Source organism: Saccopteryx bilineata, chromosome 6, assembly GCF_036850765.1.
Source record: "Saccopteryx bilineata isolate mSacBil1 chromosome 6, mSacBil1_pri_phased_curated, whole genome shotgun sequence".
NCBI classification, from domain to species: Eukaryota; Metazoa; Chordata; class Mammalia; order Chiroptera; family Emballonuridae; genus Saccopteryx; species Saccopteryx bilineata.
The window spans coordinates 201,336,965-201,363,023 of record NC_089495.1 but is presented as its reverse complement, the minus strand read 5'-3'; the positions used below and the strand labels follow the sequence as shown (position 1 = coordinate 201,363,023).

The following is a 26,059-nucleotide window of genomic DNA, read 5'->3' as shown; positions in this document are numbered from 1 at the left end:
AATCAGTGGGAAAGTGGGGTGGCGCCCTCCCAGCTCCCTCCCATTCCTCCTCCTCTCCCTGCCCGCTGAGCAGCTCCCCCTGGCCCCTCTCCTTTCGTGGGTTCAGGCTGAGGCCGAGGCTCTGTGGAGAGAGGGCTTACCCCTTTGATGCCTGAGTGTCCCTGGCCAGCACGAGAGCGCCACTTATAACTGACCATCACAGTGCTAGGCTCAGAAGCTGTCATTTTGCATTGGGCCAGCAGATGGCAAGGCCAGTAAGGCTTGGCCACGTCCAGATGCTAGGGTGCAGAATGAAATTGAGATCTGAGAGCTACAGTGGTCCAGAAAAGGGGCTTTGGGGACATTTGAGGACCTGGACTGTCATAGGTCCATCTCTGAGTGATTTTTTTTTCTTTATGCTTGTGGCTGTTTTTGCCTTGTAAGTGGGGCTGGCTAGCAGGGCTGGGGGTTTGAATGGGATTCAGCTGGCAGGGAGGAAGATGTGCTGGAATTGCCAGCCTTGGGTACGCCTACATCAGAGCCCCAAGAAAGTTCAGTCTGTGGAGCCCCTGCCCTGCTCGCTGCTGGTCTGAACTTGAACCAGCGGTTGCAGGCAGCGTCATAGCGCTGGGAGGAGGGTTTTGACTTAGGGCTGACCGAAGGAACTGAGGACAAGATGGGGCCCTGACAGCCTCCGCGTCCCTGCCCTCCCACAGGGTACAGCCCTGCCACGGGGGCGCCCAGTCAAGCTGAGCCCAGCCAGGGTTCTAGGTGCTACAGCCTCGGCTCCCGTCTCAGGCCTCTGCTTTGGGCTCTGGCGTCGTCCAGGGAGATGTCATCAGTCAGGCTGATGTAGGAGCTGAGGGCTTCCCGGAGCCCCTCGCTGAGGAGCGACGCCTCCCCGGTGGCAGGGGCCTCAGAGAACAGGAGGGAGCTGCGAAGAGAAGGGCTGGGTGGGGGCTTGTCCCTGCACTCACCCATACTCCCTCCCGCTAAAGACGCACAGTGGCTCCCTGGTCCCCATCAGCCCAAACCCAGCTTCAGTTCTCCCCTCCGGACGGGTGCTCTTTGTTCACCCTGCCTGGTCTGACTCCCTCCCATCCCGGCCTCTTAGGCAGGTGTGCCTGTGTGCTTGCCCACTTTGTCCTCCCTGCCAGTCCTGGGCTGGCCCCCAGGACCCCTGGGTGGCGGGCTCACTCTGGGTCCTGGGTTCCCGGGGGGTGAATCCTAACTGTCCTTTCTCTGCTTCATGTCCCAGGGGTCCCCTCACCTGTCCAGCTCTTTCCAATTGAGGGGCGCCCTCTGCACCATCACAGGTGGGGGTATGTCCTTGCCAGGGACTGGGCCAGCTCTCCGCAGGGCACAGGGCTTCTTGAGGAGGCAGCAGATGTCATCTGCCAGCTCTGAGGAAGAGACCTACACCCTTGACGTGGTTGACTCCAGCTGGGCTTACCTGCCCAGTGAGCCCCACCCTCACCCTGACAGTTTGACCCGCTTGGCTTGGCAGACAGACAGGCCTGGTCTAAAAGCCACAGGGCGTGAGCCCCAAGCTGTTGGTCTCCTAGAGGCCAAGATGCAATCAAAAGTCATTCCGGGTTAGGTTTTTGGAGGCTTAATTTACTACGGTTTTGGGTAAACTGACCTCTCTGAGCCATTTCTGGCTAGGGAAGTGCTTTGGAATGAAGGGCGCTAAGGCAGCTTAATCCTTGCCTGTTCAGGCAGCATCTGTCATGTGCACAACCCTCCAGCGGCCCGGGCAGCTCGCCTCTCTGCCCCTCCACCTCCTCCACCTCCTCCAGTGCCTGATACGGCGCAGGCACCAGGAATGGCCAGGAATCAGCTGAGTTCCAAACAGCAGAGGTCTGGGCCTAGTCCCTGTGGCGAGAACTGCCTGCTGCGGGGGTGGGGACTTGGAACTACAGTGGTGGGCGAGTGACGCCTGAGCCCATGAGGGAGGTCTGTGCGGCTGTCGGGACGTGGGATAAAGATAGGCCTGCCGGCCTGCGTTTCTTAGCATGGGACGGCATGAAACTAGGGCAGACCCTTCTTCCATCTGTCTGGATAGTTGTTAGGAGGTAAAATGTCTAAGGACACACTGCCCCCTAAAACCCACAGCCTGTCTACTCTCCTGGGGGCGAGGCGAGGCCGTACCTGAGTAGTGGTCCACCAGGGCCTGCAGGGAGGGGAAGGTGAGGCGTGGCGAGATGTACAGCCAGCCATTGTCGAGGCGCTGGATCCTGTAGTGTCTGATCCGGTCCCAGGAAGCAGGGCGGCTGAGGCGGACGGACAAGGAGTAACCGCCTGAGGAGGGAAGGGCCCACGGAGGGACTGAGGCCCTGCTGGGAGCCGGCCCAGCCCAGATTGGGAGGAGGAAGAGATGAGGTGGCCACAGAGAAGAGCCACGGGCCCAGACAGAAGTGAAGTTGGCAGGGAAGGACGCAGTCTTGCTCTTGTGGTCATAGGGACAGTACCTAATGGATAGGGCTCTTGTGAAATGAGATCATGGACACACAGCACTCAGTACAGAGCCTGGCGCAGTTTAAATAAACATTAAGTGTTGGCTGTTATCAAGACTCAAGTGGGCAAAAGAGTTAGAATGTGAAAGTGTATCAGTACAGGTCAGCAGGGACATGGAGAAAGGAACTCTCACTCCGCGGTGAGAAGGTGAATTAGTACAAGCGCTTAGGAAGCAGCTGGCATCAACTAGTGGAGGTGAACAGGCACTAGTCACCAGCCAGCAGTGCCATCCCAGCAGGTTTCCTTAGAAATGCACGAACAATATTCATAGCAGCAGCACTGTTTGGAAAAGCCCCAAACTGAATAGCTATGTGCACTCAATAGAATGGTGGATTTTAAGACTATACAGCAATAAAAGTGAATAACCACTATGTATATCAGCACAGATAAACCTTAAAAATGAGCAGAGCCCTGGCTGGATAGCATCGTCCTGATAAGCAAAGGTTGGTTCAAGCCCTGGTCAGGGTACATACAGGAACAAATTGATGTTTCTGTCACTCTCTCCCTACCTTCCTCTCTCTCTAAAGTCAATTAAAAAAAAAAAAACACCTAAAAAAAAAATCAGAAGCAGCAAGTGACAGAAGCATATATTCAGCATGGTTATTTATATAAAGGTCAAAGGCAGTCAAGACTATTACATAGGAATACACATGCGGTAAAGCTATGAAGAAAGTAATGACTAACAGTGAAGCATGCAAGGGGCTTCAAAGGGATTCTACAGTTTCTTAAGCTGGTAAGTGGGCACCTGAATGTCAGTTTTCTCATTAGACTTTAACTTACACATGTACATTATCTATATGCATGTGATAGAATTTTTCCAGTTTTGCTTTTTTTAGTTTTTAAAATAAACTTTGACCTGACCTGTGGTGGCACAGTGGATAAAATGTAGGCCTGGAACACTGAAGTCACCAGTTTGAAACCCTGGGCTTGCCTGGTCAAGGCACATATGGGAGTTGATGCTTCCTGTTCCTCCTCCATCCCCCCCCCCCAAATGAATAAATAAAATCTTGAAATAAACTTTATTGAGGTATACTTTAGTATACTGTACATGTTTAAAGTACACAGTTTGGGCCCTGGCCGGTTGCTCAGTGGTAGAGCATCGGCCTGCTGTGTGGAAGTCCCGGGTTCGATTCCTGGCCAGAGCACACAGGGGAAGCCCATCTGCTTCTCCACCCCACCCCACCCCCTCCTTCCTCTCTGTCTCTCTCTTCCCCTCCTGCAGCCAAGGCTCCATGGAAGCAAAGTTGGCCCGGGTGCTGAGGATGGCTCCATGGCTCTGGCTGCAGTGGAACAACACCTCAGTGGGCACAGCATCACCCCCTGGTGGACATGCCGGGTGGATCCCGGTTGGGCGCATGTGGAGTCTGTCTGCCTCCCCGCTTATCACTTCAGAAAAATACCAAAAAAAAAAAAAAAAAGGACCCAGTTTGATGGGTCTCAACAAAACTTTTAATTAAACTAGCTAAACAAAGACAGCACATGGCTGAAAAATGAATACAAAGAAAAAACTAAGAGCATCATAATAACTCAGGTCTCCAATAGTTTTCAGCAGATGCGGATGCATATGAGAGCACTTGGTAATGTAAAGGGGGGTTCTTTTTATTTTATTTTATTTTAGTGAGCAAGAGAGAGACAGGAAGGGAAAGAGATGAGAATGCATCATTGCGGCACGTTAGTTTTGTTCATTGATTACTTTTTCATATGTGCCTTGACCGGGAGGCTCCACCTGAGCCAGTGACCCCTTGCTTGAGCCAGCGACCTTGAGCTTAAGCCAGCAACCATAAGGTCATGTCTATGATCCCATGCTCAAGTCATTGATCCCACGCTCAAGCCAGCGACCTCTGGGTTTCAAACCTGGGTCCTCAGCATCCCAGGTTGATGCTCCATCCACTGTGCCACTGCCTGGTCAGGCCCCATTTGGTTTTCATGAAATGTTAACTAAAGAAATGAATCCCCCTGCCTGACACACCTTAGAAGGATAATAAGGGCATATTACAAGCAATTTTATGTCAGTAAATCCCACAACTTGGATGACATAGAGAATCCCTTAAAAGGTACAAATTTCCAAAACTGACACAAGACATACAAATTTTGAATAGCTCTATATCTGTTAAAGAAATTGTATTCATTCTAAAATCAATAAGTTTTTAAAAAATGAAATAATTTATCAGTATAATTCACTGTATTACTAGAATAAAGGAGAAAAACATGATCCCGTGGAGAAATATAGAAAAATCACTTGACAAAATTCAATACCCATCACCTCCCACAAAACCAGAGAAAACTATGAATAGAAGATATAATCGGTTCTTATTGCTAGTTCTGTGAAACCCATTTTAGATTTATGAACTCCATAACTGTAAGCTAATAACTTTGTGTTGCTTTAAGACACTAAATTGCTGAACTAAAATCCATGTATCAGCAGGCCTGTGTTTCTTCTCCAGGTTCCAGAGGAGAATGGATTTCTTTGCCTTTCAGTTTCTAGAAGCCACCTGCATTCCTTAAATCCTGGCCCCTTTCTCCATCTCAAAGCCAGCAGTATGGCACCTGCCAATCACTCCCAAATTCTGACCGTTCTGCCTTCCACTTGTGCTTTGGGTTTCTCTGGCTAATCCATGATTTCAAAATCTCCCTATCTCAAAATCAATCACATCTACAAACTTGTTTGCAGTGAGAGGAACATATTCACAGGTTCCAGTGATCAGGACTTATACATCTTTGAAGGGGGGCTATTATCCTGCCCACCACAGAAGGACAGTTTTTCTCAACCTGACAGAGCATCTGAAAAATCTGTCAGTAACTTCACACTTACTGCGAAAGAATAAATTTGACCTTCTGAGATTGGTGTGGACCCTGAGAAGTAAGATTTATTTGATGTGAACCCCAAGAAGGAATTCATCTGCTGAAATGGACTCCCCATGGTCAACCAATGGCCCAAATTTTAAAAATACATTATCAAATATTTTTACTTACTGGTTTCAGAGAGAGGAAGAGAGAGAGACAGGAACATCGGTCTGTTCCTGTATGGGCCCTGACCAGGGATTGAACCAGCAACCTCTGTGCATCAGGACAATGCTCTAACTAGCCAAGCTATCCAGCCATCATGGACCATGGACCTAGTGCCCCCAATTTTTTTTTTTTTTTAAACAGGGACAGAGGAGGATAGACAGGGACAGACAGACAGGAATGGAGAGAGATGAGAAGCATCAATTATCAGTTTCTCATTGAGACACCTTAGTTGTTCATTGATTGCTTTCTCATATGTGCCTTGACTATGGGCCTTCAGCAGACCGAGTGACCTCTTGATCGAGCCAATGACCTTGGGTCCAAGCTGGTGAGCTTTCTGCTCAGGCCAGATGAGCCCACGCTCAAGCTGGCGAGCTCGTGGTCTCGAACCTGGGTCCTCCACATCCCAGTCTGATGCTCTATCCACTGCGCCACCGCCTGGTCAGGCCCCAGTGCCCAAATTTAATGAATAAGAGCCTAAGGGTCATTTACTGGCAGGGGCTCCTCACTCTGTGTACTGGGAAGAACCTCAGAGTGAACTCTGGGCTTCTGGCACTAGCCTTGATTGTTTGTGCTGAGTTAACCACTGCAGGGAAGCCCTGGTTTTGTCTTTCAGGCAATGGACTGAAAGCTGCCCTATCCAATCAGAACTGCACAACTGTATCCTCGTTTGCATCTATACCAACCAATAAGAACTGCCATATAATGACCAATCAAAACACATGATACTGACCAATCAGATCTGCATAATTCAGACCATTCAGAACTATGAATTTGGAGACCTAATTTGTATAAAATTGGACCAGTTGGGAATCTTCCCTACAAAAGGCAGCCTCCCCTTTGTCTTGGTAGAGTGTACTCTTAGTGGCAACTGCAGCCTGCATGTCTCTGGTTTGCAAAATGTTTCACCTGAATAAAGTCTCTCTTTTCCTGCACTTTTCTGGACATTTTTGTTGACATTGGGAACATAGCAAAAATGTACTCACCACTTCATTCATACTAGAGGTCCTAGCCAGTGCAATAATGCAAAAAAAAAAAAAAAAAAAAAAAAAAGACATAAAAGATACATGAATTGGAAAATAAATAAACTGTATTTATAGATAATATGATCATATATGTAGAAAATGCTAAGAAATCTATAAAAGAAAAAGCTACTAGAACTAATAAATGAATTTAGCAAGGCTATAGGATACAAAGAGAAGTGTGGAATAGGGTCCCTACTTCCTTTTGCTTGTTCTCTACCTCATTCTAGAGCAGGGGTCCCTCTGAGGCCATTTATCCGGCCCCCGCAGCACTTCCGGAAGGGGCACCTCTTTCATTGGTGGTCAGTGAGAGGAGCATAGTTCCCATTGAAATATTGGTCAGTTTGTTGATTGAAATTTACTTGTTCTTTTATTTTAAATATTATATTTGTTCCCGTTTTGTTTTTTTTACTTTAAAATAAGATATGTGCAGTGTGCATAGGGATTTGTTCATACTGCGGTCCTCCAACAGTCTGAGGGACAGTGAACTGGCCCGCTGTGTAAAAAGTTTGGGGACCCCTGTTCTAGAGGCTTCTTGACCTCTGTACTTTTAAGAATAGTCTCAACCTGTGGTGGCACAGTGGATAAAGCGTCGACCTGGAAATGCTGAGGTCGCGGGTTCGAAACCCTGGGCTTGCCTGGTCAAGGTACATATGGGAGTTGATGCTTCCAGCTCCTCCCCCCCTTCTGTCTCTCCTCTCTCTCTGTCTCTCCCTCTCCTCTATACCTCCTCTGCCTGGTTCTTCAGCTGCCCACTCTGGCCACTGTCACTACGGTTACTAGAACCAGAAAGGGTATAGTCAGCAAGCTCTGTCAAACGCACGTGGGGCTGTCAACATTGTGGGGACAGGTTAGCTATCAAGGAGACCTGTGACTGGCCTCTGTGCCCGGGTGGCCCATTGTTCCTTTCACCGCATGTCCCAGCCAGTCCCAGATGCCTGCTGCTCTCTCCCCATCCCAGTCCCTTTCAACTCAGACTCCCTGGGTTTCAGTCGCACTCAGAGCCACGCACTGCAACACCCCTGATGCTCCTCACTCGCTAGCAGTGTCTTTAAGACCCATTATTTGACCTTTCAGATCTGTTTGTTCATCTGGAAAGAGTGATAATAACTGTCCCAGTCTGACCAGATCTCCACGAGGATCCAGGTGATGAAGTACAGTTGGCAGTCTCTGGCCTGGTCCTGTGCTCGCACTGTTCCCTTTATACTTAACACTCTTCCTCCTGAGTAACCCCCATCCTTCCCTTTAGAACTTAGTTCTTCCCAGACAACTCCTTCTCCAGAACACCTTCCCTGCCTAGGAGAAGCCCCGGCTCTAGGCTTGCCCAGGCACAAGCGCTTTATGGCACCATGGGTCTTGCTGTGCCGTCATCTGTCCCTCCACCCAACCCTCTATCCACCTCGCCAGCACACATAGCCCACCGCAGCCTGAGGAATGGCTCTGCTCTGTCCTCCTCCACCCTCCCGCCTCAGAAACAGCAGCACTCCTCACCCATTACTACGCTCCTGACCCTGGAGTCCCCGTGACCGCTGCCATCCTCTCGGGCCTCACGTCCAACCCAACAGAAAACCCTACTGGCTACGCTCAGAACACATCCAGAATCTGACCGCTCTCACCAGATGGAGCCTGCAATGACTGCTCACATGGCTTCCCCTGATCACCTGAGCCCCTGCCAGAGCCTCTCTTTGTAGCAATCGAGATCAGGTCACCACTCCCCTACCCAGCACCCCGCCCCCACCCAGTTATACTTAAATCCAAAGTCCTCACTCTGGAAAGGCCCCGCAAGTCTTAGCCAATGTCACATGCAGGCCTACAGGGAGCTCTGGGGTCAGGTGCCAAGTTCTCGGTGCTCTGAGGACTGCCAGGAGGAGGGTGGGGCCCACAGTATGAGGAATCAGGTTAGGAGCTGTGTGGGGGGTGGGCCTTCCTCTCTGAGGTTTCTGAGACACTAATGTCCGCGAGGATGCTGAACCTTAGACGCCCCGACAGCAGCCTGAGGACCGGAGCCACGAGTCGGCAGGCTGACTCCCAGGAGAGGCTTAATGTTTCCTCACTGACAGAATGGGCAGAGGGGAGCCCTTCAGTGGCAGGAAGCACGTCTTGCTCATCAGTCACCTTTACAGCGGCTGATACAGAACACATAGTAGGACAACAGGAAGGCAAGGCGGTGATGCTGTTGGGGCCTGGCCCTGGCGTTGACCTCTGGAGCAGTCCTGTGATCTCCACGAAGTCTTCACTGCCTCCTCACAGACCAAGGTTTTGGGTCTGACCTGGGCCCTGTCATAGCTCCCCGCTGGCCTAGACCACAATCAGGTAGCCAAGAGGGACTCTGGGGAAAGGGGTGGCGGGCTGTCCCCTCCCCCCTCCAGACCCTGAGTAGGGTTCTTGGGAGCTGACAGGCCTCAGGCCTTCCTCCTCCGTCCACTCACAGGCTCGAAGGCCCTGCAGAATTACCCTCCCAGAGGTATCTCTGCACCTTGCGCCAAAGAAAAGCCGGTCCTGATATCACTGGCTCAGTCAACAGTTACCTAGTTGTACATGACAAGATGCACTGTGTTCACGTAAAACACGTAGTCTCTATTACTTATTTTGGGTTCCCCAGATGGGAAGTGCGTTTTCAAACTTAAAAAAAATGCAAGAACCATTTGTACAGGGGAGGGTTGTGAAGAAAGCAGATTTCTGTACTCTGTGCCCAGCAATCTGACTCAAGAGAGCTGAGGTGGGGCTTATAAGTACACCCTCAGGACATTCCCCTGACAATTCCTGTACGCTCAGGCCCAAGAGGCACGGCTCTAGGATGTTATTTGGGCCACTAGGGCTGCGGGGTCAAAGTTTTTTTTTTTTTTTTTTTTTTTTTACCACAAACCACAATGTGAAATTTTACACTGTGACCCAGGACACAAATAAGTTTGCTGAAGTATTTTCCCCAACCGCAGTGACGCGCTCTGATGTTTTCTGCTGTTATTTCACTCACTGGTCCAGACCCACTGAATCAGTGGGTTACAGGACCTTGGGCTTTACCCTGGCTATGCCTCAGAATCACCTGCGGGCAAAACACTAAATGGAAAAAGATGTGAATCCATATGTTCACTGCAGCACTATTTACAATAGCTAAGATCTGGAAGCATCCTAAGTGCCCACCAGTAGCTGAGTGGTAAAGAAGTGGTGCATGTGTACAATGGAATAGGACTCGGCCATAAAAAAGGATGAAATCTTGCCGTCTGCAACAACATGGATGGACCTAGAGGGTGCTGTGCTGAGTGAAGTAAGTCAGACAGGGAAAGGCAGATGCCAGATGATGTCACTTGTATGTGGAAGCTAAAAAACAAGTAAATGGGCCCTGGCCAGTTGGCTCGGCGGTGGAGCATCGGCCTGGCGTGCAGGGGACCTGGGTTCGGTTCCCGGCCAGGGCACATAGGAGAAGCGCCCATTTGCTTCTCCACAACCCCCTCCTTCCTCTCTGTCTCTCTCTTCCCCTCCCGCAGCCAAGGCTCCATTGGAGCAAAGATGGCCCGGGCGCTGGGGATGGCTCCTTGGCCTCTGCCCCAGGCGCTAGAGTGGCTCTAGTCGCAACAGAGCGACGCCCCGGAGGGGCAGAGCATCGCCCCCTGGTGGGCAGAGCGTTGTCCCTGGTGGGCGTGCCGGGTGGATCCCGGTCGGGCGCATGCGGGAGTCTGTCTGACTGTCTCTCCCCGTTTCCAGCTTCAGAAAAATACAAAAAAAACAAAAAACAAAAAACAAAAAAAAACACCAAGTAAATGAACAAGCAGACCAGCAAAGAAAAGAATCACCTTGGCCCTGGCCAGTTGGCTCAGTGGACTGAGCATTGGCTTGGTGTGTGGACGTCCTGGGTTTGATCCCCAGTCAGGGCACACGTAAGAAATAAGCATCTGCTTCTCTTCCCCTCCCTCTCCCCCTTCTCTCTTCCCCTCCCTCTCCCCCTTCTCTCTTCCCCTCCAGCAGCCAGTGGCTTGATTGGTTTGAGCATCAGTCCTGCGTACTGAGGATAGCTCAGTTGATTCAAGCATCAGCCCCAAATAGGGGTTGCTGGGTGGCTCCCAGTTGCGGCACATGTGGGAGTTTGTCTCTCCCTCTCCTCCACTCACTTAAAAGAATCACCTGGGGGAGGTTTTTTACAGATTTCAGGGCCCAGGCCACACCCCTAACTAATTCAATCAGAAACTCGGGGGGGGGGGGGCAGCACCAGTTGTTTACAAAGCTTTCCCAGGTGATTCCAACAGACAGCTAAGGTTCTTAAAACAAGTAGTTTGTTTTTTTTTAATTGATTGATTTTAGAGAGACGGAGAAGGGGGAGAGAGAGACAAGAAAGCATTCATCTGACTTGTGCATTCATTGGTTGCCTTCCGTATGTGCCCTGACTGGGGATTGAACCCACAACCTTGGTGTCTCGGATGACAGTCTAACCGACTGAGCTACCCGACCAGGGCAAAACCAGCAGTCCTTCAAGTCTGGTCACCAGACCAACAGCGTCACCTGTGACTAGTTAAAAGGCAAATTCTCAGGCATTGCCCAGACCTATGGAATCAGAACTGCTGGGTGTGGGCCAGTTCTTTGTTCTTTTAAAGATTTTACTTACTGGTTTTAGAGAGTGGAGAGAGAGAGAGAAAGGTGGCGGGAGCGGGAGGAAGCGGGAAACATCAACTGGTAGTAGTTGCTTCCCGTATGTGCCTTGAGCGGGTGAGCCTGGGGCCTCGAACCCAGGGACCTCAGCGTTCCAGGCCAACGCCCCATCCATGCTGCCACCACAGGCCGGGGACCAGTTCTCTGTTCTAACAAGCTTTCCAGGTGATTCTGATGCCTGCACAGGTTTGAGACCCTCTGGTCATAACAACTGAACTAAACTGATTTCATGGCCTAAAGATGAATCATGGTTTCCAGCTTGACAAACTGCCCAGAAGGGAGTCCCAGATGAGCTATTAGAAGTCAGTACCACGGAAACCTTTGCCTTTCCTGCGGAACTGGCAAATCGGATCCTCTGTTTGATACTGAGGGCTGCGCTGTGATCTATGCCCATGGTGTTGGCTATGGGGAAGCTCAGTCACATCTAACCTGCAGCCCTGTGACAGTGTGGGTCCTTCCCTGCCTTCTCCTTTACTTCTGAGCTGCTTCCCCTCGCACAGGTGCCTTCTTAGAAAGGGGCAGGGTGGCCATCGGGCCGGTCAGTGTGCTCTCGGGGGTGAGCCCGGCCAGAGGAGTGGGGGTGGTGAGCTGATCCCCAAGCACTTCCTGTGGCTTCCAGTGCTCCCTGGGGCCCTGTCTACAGGCCCCTGACCCAAGTCAGCACCGCCGCTGTGGTTTCCTGTTTGCAGTTGCTGCGCTCGGACCCAGCCCCCAACCCCAGAACGCCCATGGGTGTGTGTGGGGGTGGGATGCTCGTGCAGCCCGGAGAATACAGGAGCGGCTGGGAGAGGGCAACCTGGGGTGCTGCCCCAGGAGGAGGGGAGGCCAGGGCTCGCTGGGGCGGCTCCAGGAGGGACACTGAGCAGAGAGCCAAGGACCCTGACAGCCCGTCACAGCTGGTTCAAATTAGGACAAGGACAGGAGGCCGGTCCTCACCTCTGAGTATCCCCTCCCTGACCCACCACTGTGCTTGCTGCTCGACCATTACTGTCCCACGTGGGCCCTTCTTGGGTGTGTTAAGTGAGGTGAACCCCAGCTGGGCTTGAATCCCAGCTCTGTACTTCTTTTCTTTTTTAATTGCATTTATTGATTAGAGAGAGAGAGAAAGAGAAAGAGAGAAACATCAATTTGCTGTTCCACTTATTTATGCATTCATTGGTTGATTCTTGTCTGTGCTTTGACTGGGGATCGAACTCACAACCTTGGCGTATCAGGGCGATGGTAAAACCAACTGAGCTACCCAGCCAGAGCCCCAGCTCTGCACTTTCTAACTGTGTCTCCCCAGGCAAGTCGTTTCTCTTCTCTAAGCCTCAGTTTCCTTCTCTGTAAAATGGGGACAATGGAGGAGCAGCCCTCACAGGGTTGTCCGAAGGCACTGAAACGGTCTATCACCAAGGCGGCTGCTGCACCCCTTCAGCGTCCGTCTCTCCCTCTGCTCTGAGGGACTCGGCCGTGGCGCAGAGGGGGGCCGGGGCATCAGAGACAGACTGTCGACTTTGTGTTTTGTTTGCAGAGGCCTTGCACGTGAGGTGGGAGAATGTGCACCCTGACCTGTCCCTGGGCCTCTGTGGGCCTCTTTCGCCATCTGAACAGCAGAGAGAGGAAGGTCACAAGAATGATTTCTAATGGGTTTTTGGGGTCTGACTGGCCAGTGCCCCAAAGCACAGAGAGCTTGTCAACTTCTTGCCAAGAGAACAGGATTGTGTTGTGTCTTGGGGAGGGAGAAGTCACTGCTGGTCGGGGAGGGAGGGTCTGTGACTATATTACACCAGTTGCCGAGTGTTGCCGAGCCTGAGTCCCTATCGTGGGCCATCTGCACCCTGTTCGAAATGCGGTCATTGCTCAATTGCTGCTGGGCTCTGAGGGCAGCGGCACGCAGCCAGCTGGCCAGCCTGCCTGCTCCGGCCCTCTGCACTTGGTCTCCACGCCCCCACTCTCCCCCCAACCCTGCCCCCAGTCACACCACAGGTGGCTCTTGGCATTCAAAGGGAAAGCCCTGGCAGGGCGCGTACCCACCTCGCCTGGTCTGGCTCTCCCGGATGAGGAAGGCCCCTCCGGGGTTTCCGGGCAGCAACAGCAGCTCCTCGGCCTTCTCCCGGCTCAGGCCCTCGTACAGCCACCTGGAGAGGAAGCACGGCATGTCCTCTCCCTGCCGGCGCAGTCTGCTCCGGAGTCACCTCCTGTGTCACTCACTCAGAGCTTGTGCTTCGTAGGAGACCCTGTGGCCCCTGTGTGGCCCTCCCTCGGCGACACCTCAGCTGCTCCCATCTCCTGGAAACCCTTTTTCCTCTGGGCTCCAAGTCCCCCCAGCCAACTTGAGAGAGTACCTGCTCTTCTTGAAGGCAGGGCCCGGGCCTGACGCTCCCACCCGAGCGGTGCTCAGCACAGGACTGGGCATAAAGGACCACGCCAGGGGGAGGGGAAAGCGGCACCGTCCCGTAAGGCAGGGTCTGCAGTGGGAACTCACCCATGAGAGACTTTGGCCACGTGGACGCTGGGAATGCTGTACTCTCTGCCTGAGACCTCCGACAGCACCGTCCACCAGTCTCCGCCCCTGCAGAGAAAGGAGGGAGATGCCCCTCAGAAGGCAAGGCCCCGGAAACTGCTCTCTTGGGATCCACAAGGGCCCTGCAGGCTGGACCCCACCTGAGTTCCTGGCACCAGCCGTCCAGGTAGCCCTGGGTGTAGGTGGCATGATGCAGGCCCCCTGCCCACCACTGCTTTTCTCTGCAGGCGTGCCACGCTGCCTGAAACCCCACCAACAGGGCCACATGGGAGCTTGGCACCAAAGGCCGTGCTCTTTTCTCCTGGACGGAGGTGCCCTGCTCCCATCAGTGCATCCGCAAGTATGGGGAGGGGGGGGCAGAGCATCCCACACGGTGTACTTGGAGTGACTCACTCAGAAATGATGGTCAGCGGCTCCCCCAGTCTCAGTGACAGCTCTGCCTGCTCGCCCACCGGGAAACTGCCCAGGGCCACGGCTGTGGCCTTGCTCCTCTCTGCATGGATGGACAGAGATGGTCACCCTGTCGGCCAGCCCTCTCTACAGACATGAGGTCCAGCAGAGTCTGGGATCCTGCCGTCACCCCCACCCACGGGCACCCTAGGCTGGCTCCTCTCAGACACGCATGGAGATCCCTGCAGTGACCCCGGACAGGAAGCCCTTCGAGCCCACGGCCGTCACACAGGGCATGGAAACGCCCGATGCCTGAACGAACAGTGCAGGCGAGCCTTGCGGAGGGAGTCCTGCAATAGGGGTGGAACTAGCAAGCCGGGAAGGGCCCCTTTCCCGCCCGGACACCCTGGTGTGCACCCCTAGAACCTCTCAGCCTCCTGTGCTGTCCCCTCGATGGCTCCTTTCCACCCAGCTGACTCACTTTCAGCCTTCACTCCTCAGACGAAATGTCCCTTCCTGAGCGACCCCTCCCCTGACAAACCCCTTAGCAGACACTTTTGGTCCCTGTCCCTTAAAACACATCCTTGCTAAAATCTAACACACTTGTAACTGGTGAATGGTTAAGCACCTGTCTCTGGGATGTGACTGCCCCCGAAGGCAGGGACTGCGCCTGTCTTATCCACTGCTGTGAGCCCTGGTCCTGTGTGTACAAGGCCTGGTCCATGGCAGAGCCTTCGGACGGATGCAACACGGGTGGGCAAAGAGGTGACTCATGGAAAGACTGCCCCAAATCCACCCTGCTTCTGGGACCAGAGACAGACCTTCTGAGAGGCGCCTGTCCTTTCCCCAGAGACCCTGGCAGAGGGGGGGAACAGAGTTCACCTCAGGCCCCGAAGGCAGGACACCTGCACAAGGGGGCTCACCCCTCCCACCCCCACTGCCATCCCCGCCAGTAGCCTGGGCCTGACTCAGAGCAGCCCAGGGGCCACTGCCTGTGGTGAGAGTCAGAGGAAACACGGGACAGGTCTGTGTGGTTTCCAGGTCTCTTCCTGCCTGGCCTGCGGGGCCCCGGCTCTCTGTGCAGGCCGAGTGGCTACGGCCAGGGCCTGGAGGGCCCGGGGAGGGCGGTAACAGGGAGATGAAGGAAGCCCAGACATTGCAGGGGAGGTTTCCTGCCCAAACACTAGTATGTAGACACCTGGCTCTACGCAGAGGTCCCCAAACTTTTTACACAGGGGGCCAGTTCACTGTCCCTCAGACCATTGGAGGGCTGCCACATACAGTGCTCCTCTCACTGACCACCAATGAAAGAGGTGCCCCTTCTGGAAGTGTGGCGGGGGCCGGATAAATGGCCTCAGGGGGCCGCATGCAGCCCACGGGCCGTAGTTTGGGGATGCCTGCAGTCTTCTAGTCCTGTTTAAGTGTATACCCCGGTCCTTCCTCCTAGAAGTCCTGCTTGGTAGAGTAACCTTGTTATCTGTGATGGTTCATTCTATGTCTCAATGTGGCTAGCCCACAGTCCCCAGATATTGGGTCAAACACCAGTCTAGATGTCATTCTGAAGATATTTTTAAGATGAGATTAGCATTAAAATCAGTAGGTTCTGAATAAAACAGATTATCCTCCATAATGGTGGTGGGCCTCTCCCAGTCCACTGAAGACAGAAGGAACAAACCGAGGTCTCCTGAGGAGGGAATTCTGCCTCCAGACTCAACTCTGGAGCTTGGCAGCGTCTGCCCTTCCCTGGGTCTCCAGCCTGCCCACTGGCCCCACAAACGTGAGACTTGCCAGCCCCAACTGCATGAGCCAATTTCTTAAAATAAACTCTTCCTGTGTCTACACACACACCACACACACACACACACACACACACACACAATTGGTCTGTGGTTCTGTTTCTCTCAGAACTCTAATGAATACATGATCAAAACCCCAAATCAGGATGTGATTTGAGAAAAAATTTGTGGGCTATTTTGGGGAACAAGAACAAACTGGGAGCTGTAGTTTTTTTCTTCTTCTTTTCCAAGTGAGGAGGGGAGACAGAGAGGCAGACTCCCGCATGCTCCCCAACCGGGATCCATCCAGCAACCCCCATCTGGAGCTGTTGCTTTGCCCACCTGGGGCCATGCTTGCAACCGAGCTACTTTTAGTGTCTGGGACAGAGGCTCCACAGAGCCATCCTCAGTGCCCAGGGCCGATGCACTCAAAGCAATCAAGCTATTGCTATGGTGCTATGCTATTGCTATGATGCTATGGTGTTAAGCTATTGCTATGGAAGGGAAGAGGCGGTGGGGAGGGGAAAGGTGGAGAAGCAGATAGACGCTTCTCCTGTGTGCCCTGACCAGGAATTGAATCCAGGACATCCACACGCTGGGCTGAAGCTCTACCACTGAGCCAACCGGCCAGGGCTGGGGGCTGTAGCTTTGACATCAAAACATTAGAATTTATTCTGATTGTCTAATTGTCCTAAAATGTAATATTCTTAGCCAGGACTACATTGAAAAATCATGGCCAGAGGTTCATTCAGCATATGCATCGAACAAGCTCATTTTTTCCGATTGTCACAGCTCGCAGTTTGCTTCCAGTATTCACAGTGCCTCTCCGAGTAAGAGCCTCTTCGGAGCACCACTATCTAACAGAACTTCCTGCGTGAATGGAAATGTTCTATAATTTTGCTGTCCAATTAAGGTAGCCAGCACTTGCCATGCACCTAGTGTGACAGAGGAGCTGAACAGTGAATTTTCTCTCCTTTAAATGAATTCTAACTTCAGTAGGTGTGACAGAGAGAGCAGGCGTGGAGAGCTACAGAGGTGGACTGCCAGCCCAGTCTCCAAATGGCACTTGGTGGAGGAGGAAGGAGGCCTGGGCAGATGCCCGGGGCACGGCCATGCCCTCCTGGCGAGCACCCGTCACTCCCTCAGATTTCCTACTGCACCTGGTGGTTTAACGTTGACCGCTGACATACAAGCGCTAAGGGCAGGGCCCTGCGTGTACGGCGCACTCGGCAGGACACGGTACACAGTGGCACTCACTGACACGTGAAGCTGTGTTGGAGGCTGGACGGGAAGGCCCCATGCAGCCTCATGGCGCCTGGGAAAGACCTGGCTGTCCCGGGTCCCGCGGCTCACCTGGTTGCGTGGGTATGGGGCCTTGGTCTTGGACAGTGGGGCTGGGGCTGGGGCTGGGCAGGGTTTTCCCTCTGCTGGGCTGACTTCCCATCGTTCCTCAGCAGAACTCTCAGAAGCACACTGTCGAGAGAAATCTGAAAGAGATGTGATGGGGACAGAGCTCTGGCTCCAGGCCTGGTCCCCAGACACCCTGCCTCCGTGGCTCTGTCCTGCTGACCTCCTTGCTGATGCATGCAAACACCACCGCCCCCAAATCAGGACCAGCTCCAGCCCCCCCCCCCCTCCGAGGGCTCTCTACAAACCAGACCCGGTTCTATCCCATCTGTACTATGCTGCGGCCATGCCCTGGTCTGTTTCTGGGCTCTGTGTGTGTGGTGTGCCCTCCCATTGGCTGAAATGCCCCCCCCCCAGGGCTGCCTTGATCTCATTCCCTGAACCCCCAGCCCTTGCCGGTCATTCCGATGATGGCCTACTCAGAACCATTTCCTGACCTGGGATCATAGTCTGCCACTGTGTGACAGGGGTCAATGACAGGACAGAGTTCATTCCCGGCATACCAGGACCCTTGGCTAGGGTTAGAAGCAGGCAATGGGGACCTGGTGTTACAACAAACTAAGGTGACTTCGAGCAGACTTATTGGTGTCACAGGGCAAAGATGACTGGGAGGCGGTATGACAGTGAGGACTTGCAAGGCTTTGGAGGACTGGCTGTTGACCTACTTCCTCTCTCTGCCTCCATTTCCTCATCTGAAAAATGGGGATAGCAATACTTAACACATGGTCTCAGAGATAAGGCACCCTGCTCGTCCTTTATCACGCCTCAAATGTCCCCTCGCCAGACGCTGCCCCTGCGAGCTTTCCCTTTCCTCTCTTGGCTCCTTCTTGTGTTTCTTCCCATTTTGTTATTCACATATTAAAGCTTTTACTTAACAGGCCGTTATTCTACAGCTCAGTGAAGACAGGACCTCTCTTTCTCTGCCCGGTTTCTCAGCATTTTGTGAGGCCCTTGGGCCACAGAAGGTACTCAATACACATTAACTAAATGCATGCAAGAAATTATTAGCTCTTGGACAGGTCTTTCCCTTCAAATAATTTAAATTCCCAGGTTTCCAGGGCAAAGCTGATTTTTCCAAACACTCTTTTTAAAATGTTTTGGGGAGGTGGCTTCATTCTTTTCAGAGACAGACAGGCATAGCTAAGCTAGTTTGGTGATACTGCAGGCTCCATTCTTGCCTTTGACCCCTGGCAGCACGCCTCAGTGAGGACAGGTGTCTGTCTCTATCACAGACTGACTTCCGTGGCCTCACAGGCCCGGCCTGTCTGGAGTCAAGGTCCTGCCGTAGAGGAGGGAACAGCCATCTGTGCAAGGGCAGCATCCTCTGCTCTGCAGTCTGGTGTCGACACAGGGAGAACAGTACCTGCTTCTGCTGCCTCCCACGGGAAACTCAGTATCCATGGGACAGGCGCTCTTTAATACAAAACGGGCCCAACTAGAAAATGGCTCCTGGCAGGCACTTCCTGCTGACTCCTCAGGCATCTGATTCTCTCACTCCCAAGCCACCCTGCCAGGAAGTCAGGTTTTCAACATTCCTGCTGCTCCCGTCTCCCCCCCCCCCCCCCCCCAGAATGAGTGACAGGCTCTGCGCTTAACTGTGCAGACACGGATCCAGAAACTCCCGGGGGGGGGGGATCTTTCCTGGGTGGCACAAGTGGTTAATTCAGGCCAAACAGGCTGTGTGACCCCAGAGAAAGCACGCAACCTTTCTGAGTCTTGTCTGTGAATCAGGAATAGCACTGAGTTTCACCGGCTTGGGGCGGGGGAAGTCAAGGAGCCCGGCACAGACTGGGTCCTCAGTAAAGGTTCGTTTCCTTTTCCCTCTTTCAGCAAGACAAAGTCACCACAATTTTGCACTGAACCCAGAAACTTCTCCGTGCAGGTGGGGCTGGGGGATGGGCCTGCAGTCAGGCTGGGAGTCCCAGCCCCTCTGCTAGCTCCCTCCACCTGGAGGGGTCAGGAAGCCCCCCTGAGGGGCAAAATGAAGGCCAGAAGGCCACAGCACGGGCAGGTCTAGGAGGAGGCGTTGGCACAAAACTTTCAAGAGACAGAACCTAATCATTAATTAGGTAAGTCTCTGAACTACTTCCTATGCGTTAGGCACTTTCCAGGGGACCTGGGCCAGTGGGTGGAGGAAAGAGTTAGTATAAAGCAGCCGAGATCAGCACAATGCCCACGACTGTTCCATTCGATCCTTTGAGAGGTTGGCCTTTGACTCCCATTCAGATACAAGAAGCACAGCCCAGAGAGTGCAGCCTTGCTCTCACGGTCACACAGCTGGTTAGTGCTGAGCTGGGTCTGTGATCTCTGGACTTTGTGTTTTTGTGCCTCAGAGAATTTCTCAGGGGTGAAGTAAAAAGTGATGAATTTGGACTGAGCTCCCTCCCTTTCAACTAATAATCACTCTTTTGCGAGGAACTGACCAACATTCAAATTGAACGTTGTCTTCAGAGATTATATATAATCCAGGCTCATTCACTGACGGTGAAAGGCTTGGGCCCAGAGAGCCCAAAGTCACACACTGAGGTGAGACCAGACTGGGCAAGCAGACAAGAGGGAAGGCACAATGTAATTCTCCAGAAGACAAAGGTGGAGAACAGAGGCCGGCAGGGACCCTTAGAAATCACCCCTCTTACAGCCTCGGTAGAAACATTTCTTCGCCTTGAACTTCTTCCCCCAACTGTAAAGCCCATGTCCAGTCCATGAGGGGATGGACCACCCTTCCTCACAATCCCAAGGCCATCGGAAAAAACCAAGCATACTTACTGGTTTCCTGCCATCAGAGGTTCTTGGTGGGGGCTTGGCCGAGACGTGTGCTTTGGCTGGAGAGGTTAGGGCTCTGGGGGGCCCTTCTGGAAGCCTGTCAACATCCTTAGTCCTAGGACATCCAGGACCCTCTTGGCCTGGGAGATCTTCAGGGAGAGGCTCTTGGTATCGCTCTGGGTAGCTCCGTATCTGGCTGTGGTCAGTGGTTTGTGCACGTGGGATGGGGCAGGAGCCCCGACTGGGTGACCCTCCCAGCACAGAGGGCCAGGGACGAAGGCCCAGGGCTCTTTGAGCTCTGCGCAGGGTCCTTGGGGCTCCCAGCTCACATCTGCAGACTCTGTGGTTCTCACAACCACCCATTTCCTCTGACGGCATCACAGCCCATCAGGGAGCCACCTTCCCCAAGTTCCTGTTTCTGGGGGAGAAGCGGCTGCCTCTTCACCATCCTGGAGGGAGAGGTGGTTTTTTCTGGCCTTCTGGCTTGGACTTGCCCCAGGAACACAGAACCAAGGTAAATGAACAGGTGTTTCCCATGTTCTCTGATCATAACAATCACCTGAGGGGCTTGTTTGTGTCAGAATCCTCCCACATCTGAACCCAAGTCACCGGAGGAACAGCCTAGGAATCTGAATTTTAAACATGTTGAGATTCCTTTGACTAGCAAGTCTGGGAAGCACTGCCTTGGAGCGATGGGGCCCAACCTCTAACGTGTATAGGAATTGCCCAGGGATCTTGTTGAGCAGCAGATTCGGGTTCGGGGGTCTGGGGCAGGGTTCGAGATTCTGTATTGCTAACTACTCCCAGGTGATACCCAGGTTGCTGGTCTGCAGACCCTCTGAGGAGCAAGACCTTTGGGCAGCGGTTCTCCAGGTGTGCTCCCCAGACCAGCGGCCTCAGCATCACCCAGGAATTTGTTAGACATGTAAATCCTCGGATCTACTGGATCAGAAACTCTGTGGGTGGGGCCAATAATCTTTCACAAGCCCCCCAGGTGACTCTGATGCACATCCCTACCTCGGGAATCACTCGAATGGGATAAATAACCTCTGATATAATTGCTTTTGATTGATGTTACCTTTAGTCACTGAAACTTAACAAACTCCCCAGCTTCTTAAAATCTAAATAACCACAACCACTTGCTGCCTTTTCTTAAGGGGCTCAGTATTCCTAGAGACAATTTTTTTTTAAGTCTCTATCATTTATTTATTTATTTATTTATATATTTATTACAGAGACAGAAAGTGAGTCAGAGCGAGGGAGAGACAGGGACAGACAGACAGGAACGGAGAGAGATGAGAAGCATCAATCATTAGTTTTTCATTGCGCTTGCAACACCTTAGTTGTTCATTGATTGCTTTCTCATATGTGCCTTGACCGCGGGCCTTCAGCAGACCGAGTAACCCCTTGTTGGACCCAGCGACCTTGGGTTCAAGCTGGTAGACTTTTGCTCAAACCAGATGAGCCCACGCTCAAGCTGGCGACCTCGGGGTCTCGAACCTGGGTCCTCTGCATCCCAGTCCGACGCTCTATCCACTGCGCCACCGCCTGGTCAGGCCCTAGAGACAATTTTTTAAAAAATTTTTATTTATTGATTTTAGAGAGAGAGGAAAGGAGAGGAGGGTGAGGAAAAGGGAGGGAGGGAGAAAGATCGATTTGTTCTTCCACTTTTCCATGCATTCATCGGTTGGCTCTTGTATGTGCTGACTGGGAGTTGAACCTGCAACCTTGGCATTATTAGGTTGACACTAACCAACTGAGCTACCTACCTGGCCAGGGCTAATTTTTTGTTTTTAAACATAGAATGACCCACTGCACTGAATTAGCCAACTCCAATTCAGGTTCTCCCTTTCTGCTAGGTAAGGTTGGTTTGAGATAAACTCTGGAGCACTTGGCATAGAAAGCTGAAGGAGCCAGAATGGAGATGCATCCTAAGAAAGTTCTCACCAGGATGTCCGAAGGGGGTGACCGCTGCTGACGGATGTGGCCTGTGGCAGGGAGGGAACCGAGCACAGGCTCACCCTCCTGCTACTTCCTGCACGCCACCCTGACGTCCGTCTTGTTATCTGACCAACTTTTCAGACCAGCCTCAAGGTGAGATTCATGAATGAGGTAGGAAGCTCTGGTCTCAAAAACAAAACAATCCTAGGCCCTGGCCAGTTGGCTCAGCAGTAGAGTGTCAGCCCAGCGTGTGGAAGTCTCAGGTTTGATTCCTTGCCAGGGCACATAGAGAAGTGCCCATCTGCTTCTCCATCCTTCACCCTCTCCTTTTTCTCTGTCCCTCTCTTCCCCTCCTGCAGCCAAGGCTCCACTGGAGCAAAGTTGGCCCAGGGGGGTTGAGGATGGCTCTATGGCCTCTGCCGCAGGCGCTAGAATGGCTCCCACCCAACAGAGCAAAATCCCAGATGGACAGAACATTGCCCCCTGGTGGGCATGCCGGGTGGATCCCGGTCGGGTGCATATGGGAGTCTGTCTGCTGCCCCCACGCCCCCCCCACAAGAACCCCCCCAAACAATCTCACATTATACTCTCCCTTTCCTCTCAGGGAGGCACCTGAGTCACTGGGTCAATAGAAACAAACATATAGAAAGGTGCTCAGCACAAGGTTGAATAAAATACGAAAATGCTCTGAGTGTGGAAGAACTAGGAACTTTTTTTAGCTAGGTGATCTTGGCCAAATCACTTAGCTCTTAGCTGTCCCTTGCCTGCGCACCACGGCTCACTGTGTGGAGCGGCCCTGGGAACTGGGTGCGATGATTTACATGGGAGAGTTTCGCATGACCATCATGTGTCGTGTGCCTGGCACTCTCCTTTCCTCGCACAAAGCAGGCAGGCACCCAAGATTTTTTTGGACTGAACAGGAAGAAAGGAAATGAAAGCGAGAGGAGAAACGAGTGCAGCCAGGGCAGGCCAGGTGCAGTCTGTGGGGCCCGAGTCCAGGCACAAGGACAGGGCGGGAGAGCGGGCAGCCATCCGTGCCCAGTGTGGCTGAAAAGGCTGCAGCCATGCGGGTTTTAAGAGGCGCTGTCGCCATCAGACCACCTCCGGCTCCCGAACTGTGTGGGGCAGCAATGACAGGAGCTCAGCTTGCTGACCTGGATCTGTCCACACGTATCTGTTTCATCTCCTCTCCCAGATCGAGCCGAGTCTGTGTGATCCCACAAGCTCCTCCCACAGACACAGCAACCATGGTGTGCTGTGGCAACAGCAGCTTCTGGGTCGTTTAAAACTGACCTGGGATGGCGGGCTCCTGCTATTATTCTTGGTGGGTACAAACACAGACCCTTCCGCAGAAATACGGCCTGGTCTGAGATCCGACGAGTGGTTGCGGACTATTCCTGAGGGGCGGGGCTGGCAACCCCGCACAGACGGCGGAGCCGAGACACTGGGCGCCATTCTGAGACCTCAGCTTCCCTCCTCCATCACGAACTGCACGGTCGGACTTCTGGTGACTTTTGGTTTGAGCGAATAGAGGATGTTTGAGGTGGACTTTGGGCTCGTTCAATCCCAGCTGGGCTTCTGGTATGACTTTAGGCAAATTATTTACCCCGAGATTTCCTATCTTCACTGGGTGGGGTAACGATGAGGCTGTGAAAATGCCCAGCGCGGGGCCCACATGCAGTAACTCAGGCACTCCCTGAGCTCCCGTGAGTGGCTTGAGGGAAATAAGACCAGCACATGGGTAACAATGAGACATATACAGCTTTATTTAATAATCTGTAAAAAGGTGTAGTCTGGCAGAGTGACGCATTCCCTATCTTGGCGGAAAGCAAACACTATGACTGAAAAGCCCCTTCCTAAGATCTGGAACTGTGTCACCCTGTGCAGTGTCCTCAAGAGCTGGCCGGCTGTGTGGCAGCTGGTTTCATGCTCTGCCCAGCTATACTCACAGAATAGTAGACTGAATACAACAGTTTTACCTGGACCACTGCCCCTACAGACGGACCCCATCCCCCCTACAAAAGAGAGTTCACAGCATTAAGAATCTTACCGAGAAGTGAGTTGTATCTGTTTCACTTAGCTTCCATGAAGTCTGCTGAGACCCAGACTGTACTTACTAAATGTGATATCCTGTTAATGTCCGCTCCCCTCCCCGCCGCCATTCCGCAGGACCTAGACTAGAGTTTTCAGCCGCGCCTCCCCCCTTGCAGATGGTGAAGGGACAGACACTGTCCGCCACAGACGTGGGAGGCTTTTCTTGAGGACGTCTGGTAGTGGCATCAGACAGCTCTGCTCCAGTGAAGTAAATGCCTGGCATTTTGTTTCCTACCTTTCTGTGCTGAGAGAGCCCAACAATTAAGCCATACCTGCTCCCTGGGAACAACTCCATGTTGCATCAGAACCTTACCATTCATGGGTTTCTCACAGTACATATACCTCCCTTTTATTTATAGAATAGTGTCTGAGCTCCCTCAGATGGGAGGAGGTGGCTGGCCACGCTGGTTCTCTATGGAATAGGATCCCTTCCGTTGGTCACAATCAATCCACAGTCCAAACGGTAACTGTGATCCTCCATGGTCCTCAGAGCTGTTCTCTCCAGCAGTCACTTTGCAAATCTTGTTGACCAACTAGGAACCAATTAGAACCTACCCAACTTAGAAATCTGTTCTGCCTATTTCTCCCCAAAACACCACTGGAAATGCAAAAGAAAAAAATACCCTTTTTGTTTTGTTCTTTGCAGAAGCTCTACAAGAAAGCATGTCTAAAATCACAGAACTATGCACACACAAATACAGACACGCGTGCTCACACACATACGTCAGGATCAAAGAATCTTATCAGATACGTAGTTGGGAAAAGCTGGCAAGAGAAAGGAAGGAGATTTGATCAGCTAAAGATGTTGGAATGTTACAGTAACAGCATGGACATGGTTCCTGGTACATACAAAAAGGGGGGCGGGCAGGCAGAGAACGATAAACTCAGGATACCACAGAGAAAGAGTCAGTGGTCATGCAGGATCTAAAGATAGATGCCCGTTTGCTGGATGAAACGTCATACTATGGAGTGGTCGTTCGAAGGAGGACGGACTTGTCCGGTCCGGCGGAGGAGCATCTGCTTAGCAGGACAACTCCATGGTGTGGTGTCTGTCCAGAATCTCAGGGGACTCAGAGGATTCTTGAGTTCCATCTGACTGAGTGCTGGTGACAGATCGGCTGAAGGCACTTTCTCCAGAGCCGATACTACTCGAGGTTGAGTGCGTTCGTGATCGGGCGAGCCGGGTCATGCTGGCAGATGGTACTGTAAGAAAGAACCAAGAGGACTGGAAGGTGGAGCCCTGGTTAAACTCTGTTCCTCCAGAAGTTTCACCAGAGGCTATATATTTAGCTTTCCCAATCCATTTAAGGTAAAACCCAGGACAAGATACAGCCATCTTCATTTTGCATTATTTGCTCTAGGTGAGTGGCTATCGGCAAGGTGGCTCGAACCCTCTAGATCTGGTTGGAATCTCAGCAGATTCTAGTCCACCGCAGAACAAGGGGAAACCTGAGTTCAGAGTAGAGCCTCCTAGCTATGCCTCTGCCACTAATCGTGAGTAATTAGGAAGGAGGCTTTGGGAACCCATATAGGTACCAAAACCTGCAGTGCATGCAAGACTAAACCAAAAGAAAGACAAACCACACAAGTATGAAGGTGTTTCACAAACACAGTGCAAGCCCGATACAACAAGACTGCCACCCATGTGCACAGGCTACCCCTGCTGCCTGGGAGCAGACACGTAGGAAGGGGCGGGGGTAGGGGTAGGGAGGCAGGAGCTGGACTCAGCACAGGCGTGAGGTACAGGCTGCCTGAGAGGGAAGGGTCCTGGGGTGGGTGTTCAACTCAGACCCTGCTCTGCCACTGCTCTGATCCTAAGGTCCTCCAACTTGGCCAGAACAGGGCCTTACCTGGCATAACTTCCTTGCCTATCTTTCTGAAGCAGAAGCCATTCCCCAGCAGTTATTTTAATGCCGAGGTCAAAAGATGCCATCACCTGCAGAATTTTCTGGGCAGACTCTGATGATCTTATTTAGAATCAAGGGCGCCCTTTGATTCCTGTGCTTGGGGGTTAAGGC

General features: G+C 52.4%; 2 protein-coding genes across 5 annotated transcripts in view; both read right to left on the bottom strand.

Moving 5' to 3' along the window:
* Positions 1-78: 78 nt before the first annotated feature.
* SLA2 (Src like adaptor 2) lies at positions 79-20,508 on the bottom strand. 2 transcript variants are annotated; one of them, XM_066234194.1, is made up of 8 exons: positions 20,010-20,508; positions 17,190-17,323; positions 14,065-14,164; positions 13,633-13,719; positions 13,182-13,285; positions 2,131-2,280; positions 1,250-1,382; positions 79-913 (listed from the first exon to the last, which is right to left on the bottom strand). In XM_066234194.1, exons 2-8 carry the CDS (start codon positions 17,278-17,280, stop codon positions 754-756), a joined length of 825 nt encoding a protein of 274 aa, XP_066090291.1. In that variant the 5' UTR covers positions 17,281-17,323; positions 20,010-20,508; the 3' UTR covers positions 79-753. The 2 variants fall into 2 exon arrangements, with proteins under 2 accessions (XP_066090291.1, XP_066090293.1); XM_066234196.1 differs by lacking the exon at positions 20,010-20,508 and adding an exon at positions 18,607-18,720.
* A 3,181-nt stretch (positions 20,509-23,689) lies between these two features.
* The window catches only part of NDRG3 (NDRG family member 3), a 65,875-nt gene continuing 63,505 nt past the window's right edge, over positions 23,690-26,059 (bottom strand). For all 3 annotated transcript variants that reach the window (XM_066235742.1, XM_066235744.1, XM_066235743.1), the window contains one exon: positions 23,690-25,244. In XM_066235742.1, coding sequence (XP_066091839.1) covers positions 25,063-25,244 — 182 coding nt within the window. In that variant the 3' untranslated portion in view covers positions 23,690-25,062. The remainder of the gene's footprint in view (positions 25,245-26,059) is intronic.

Coding starts and splice junctions, on each gene's coding strand:
- SLA2 (XM_066234194.1), bottom strand. CDS start 17,280: ATGGGAAGTCAGCCCAGCAGAGGGAAAACCCTGCCCAGCCCCAGCCCC. Junction 2,281..13,181: donor GGAGAGCCAGACCAGGCGAG/GTGGGTACGCGC, acceptor TTCCCTCCTCAG/GCGGTTACTCCTTGTCCGTC. Junction 1,383..2,130: donor CCTGGTGGACCACTACTCAG/GTACGGCCTCGC, acceptor TCTCTTCCTCAG/AGCTGGCAGATGACATCTGC.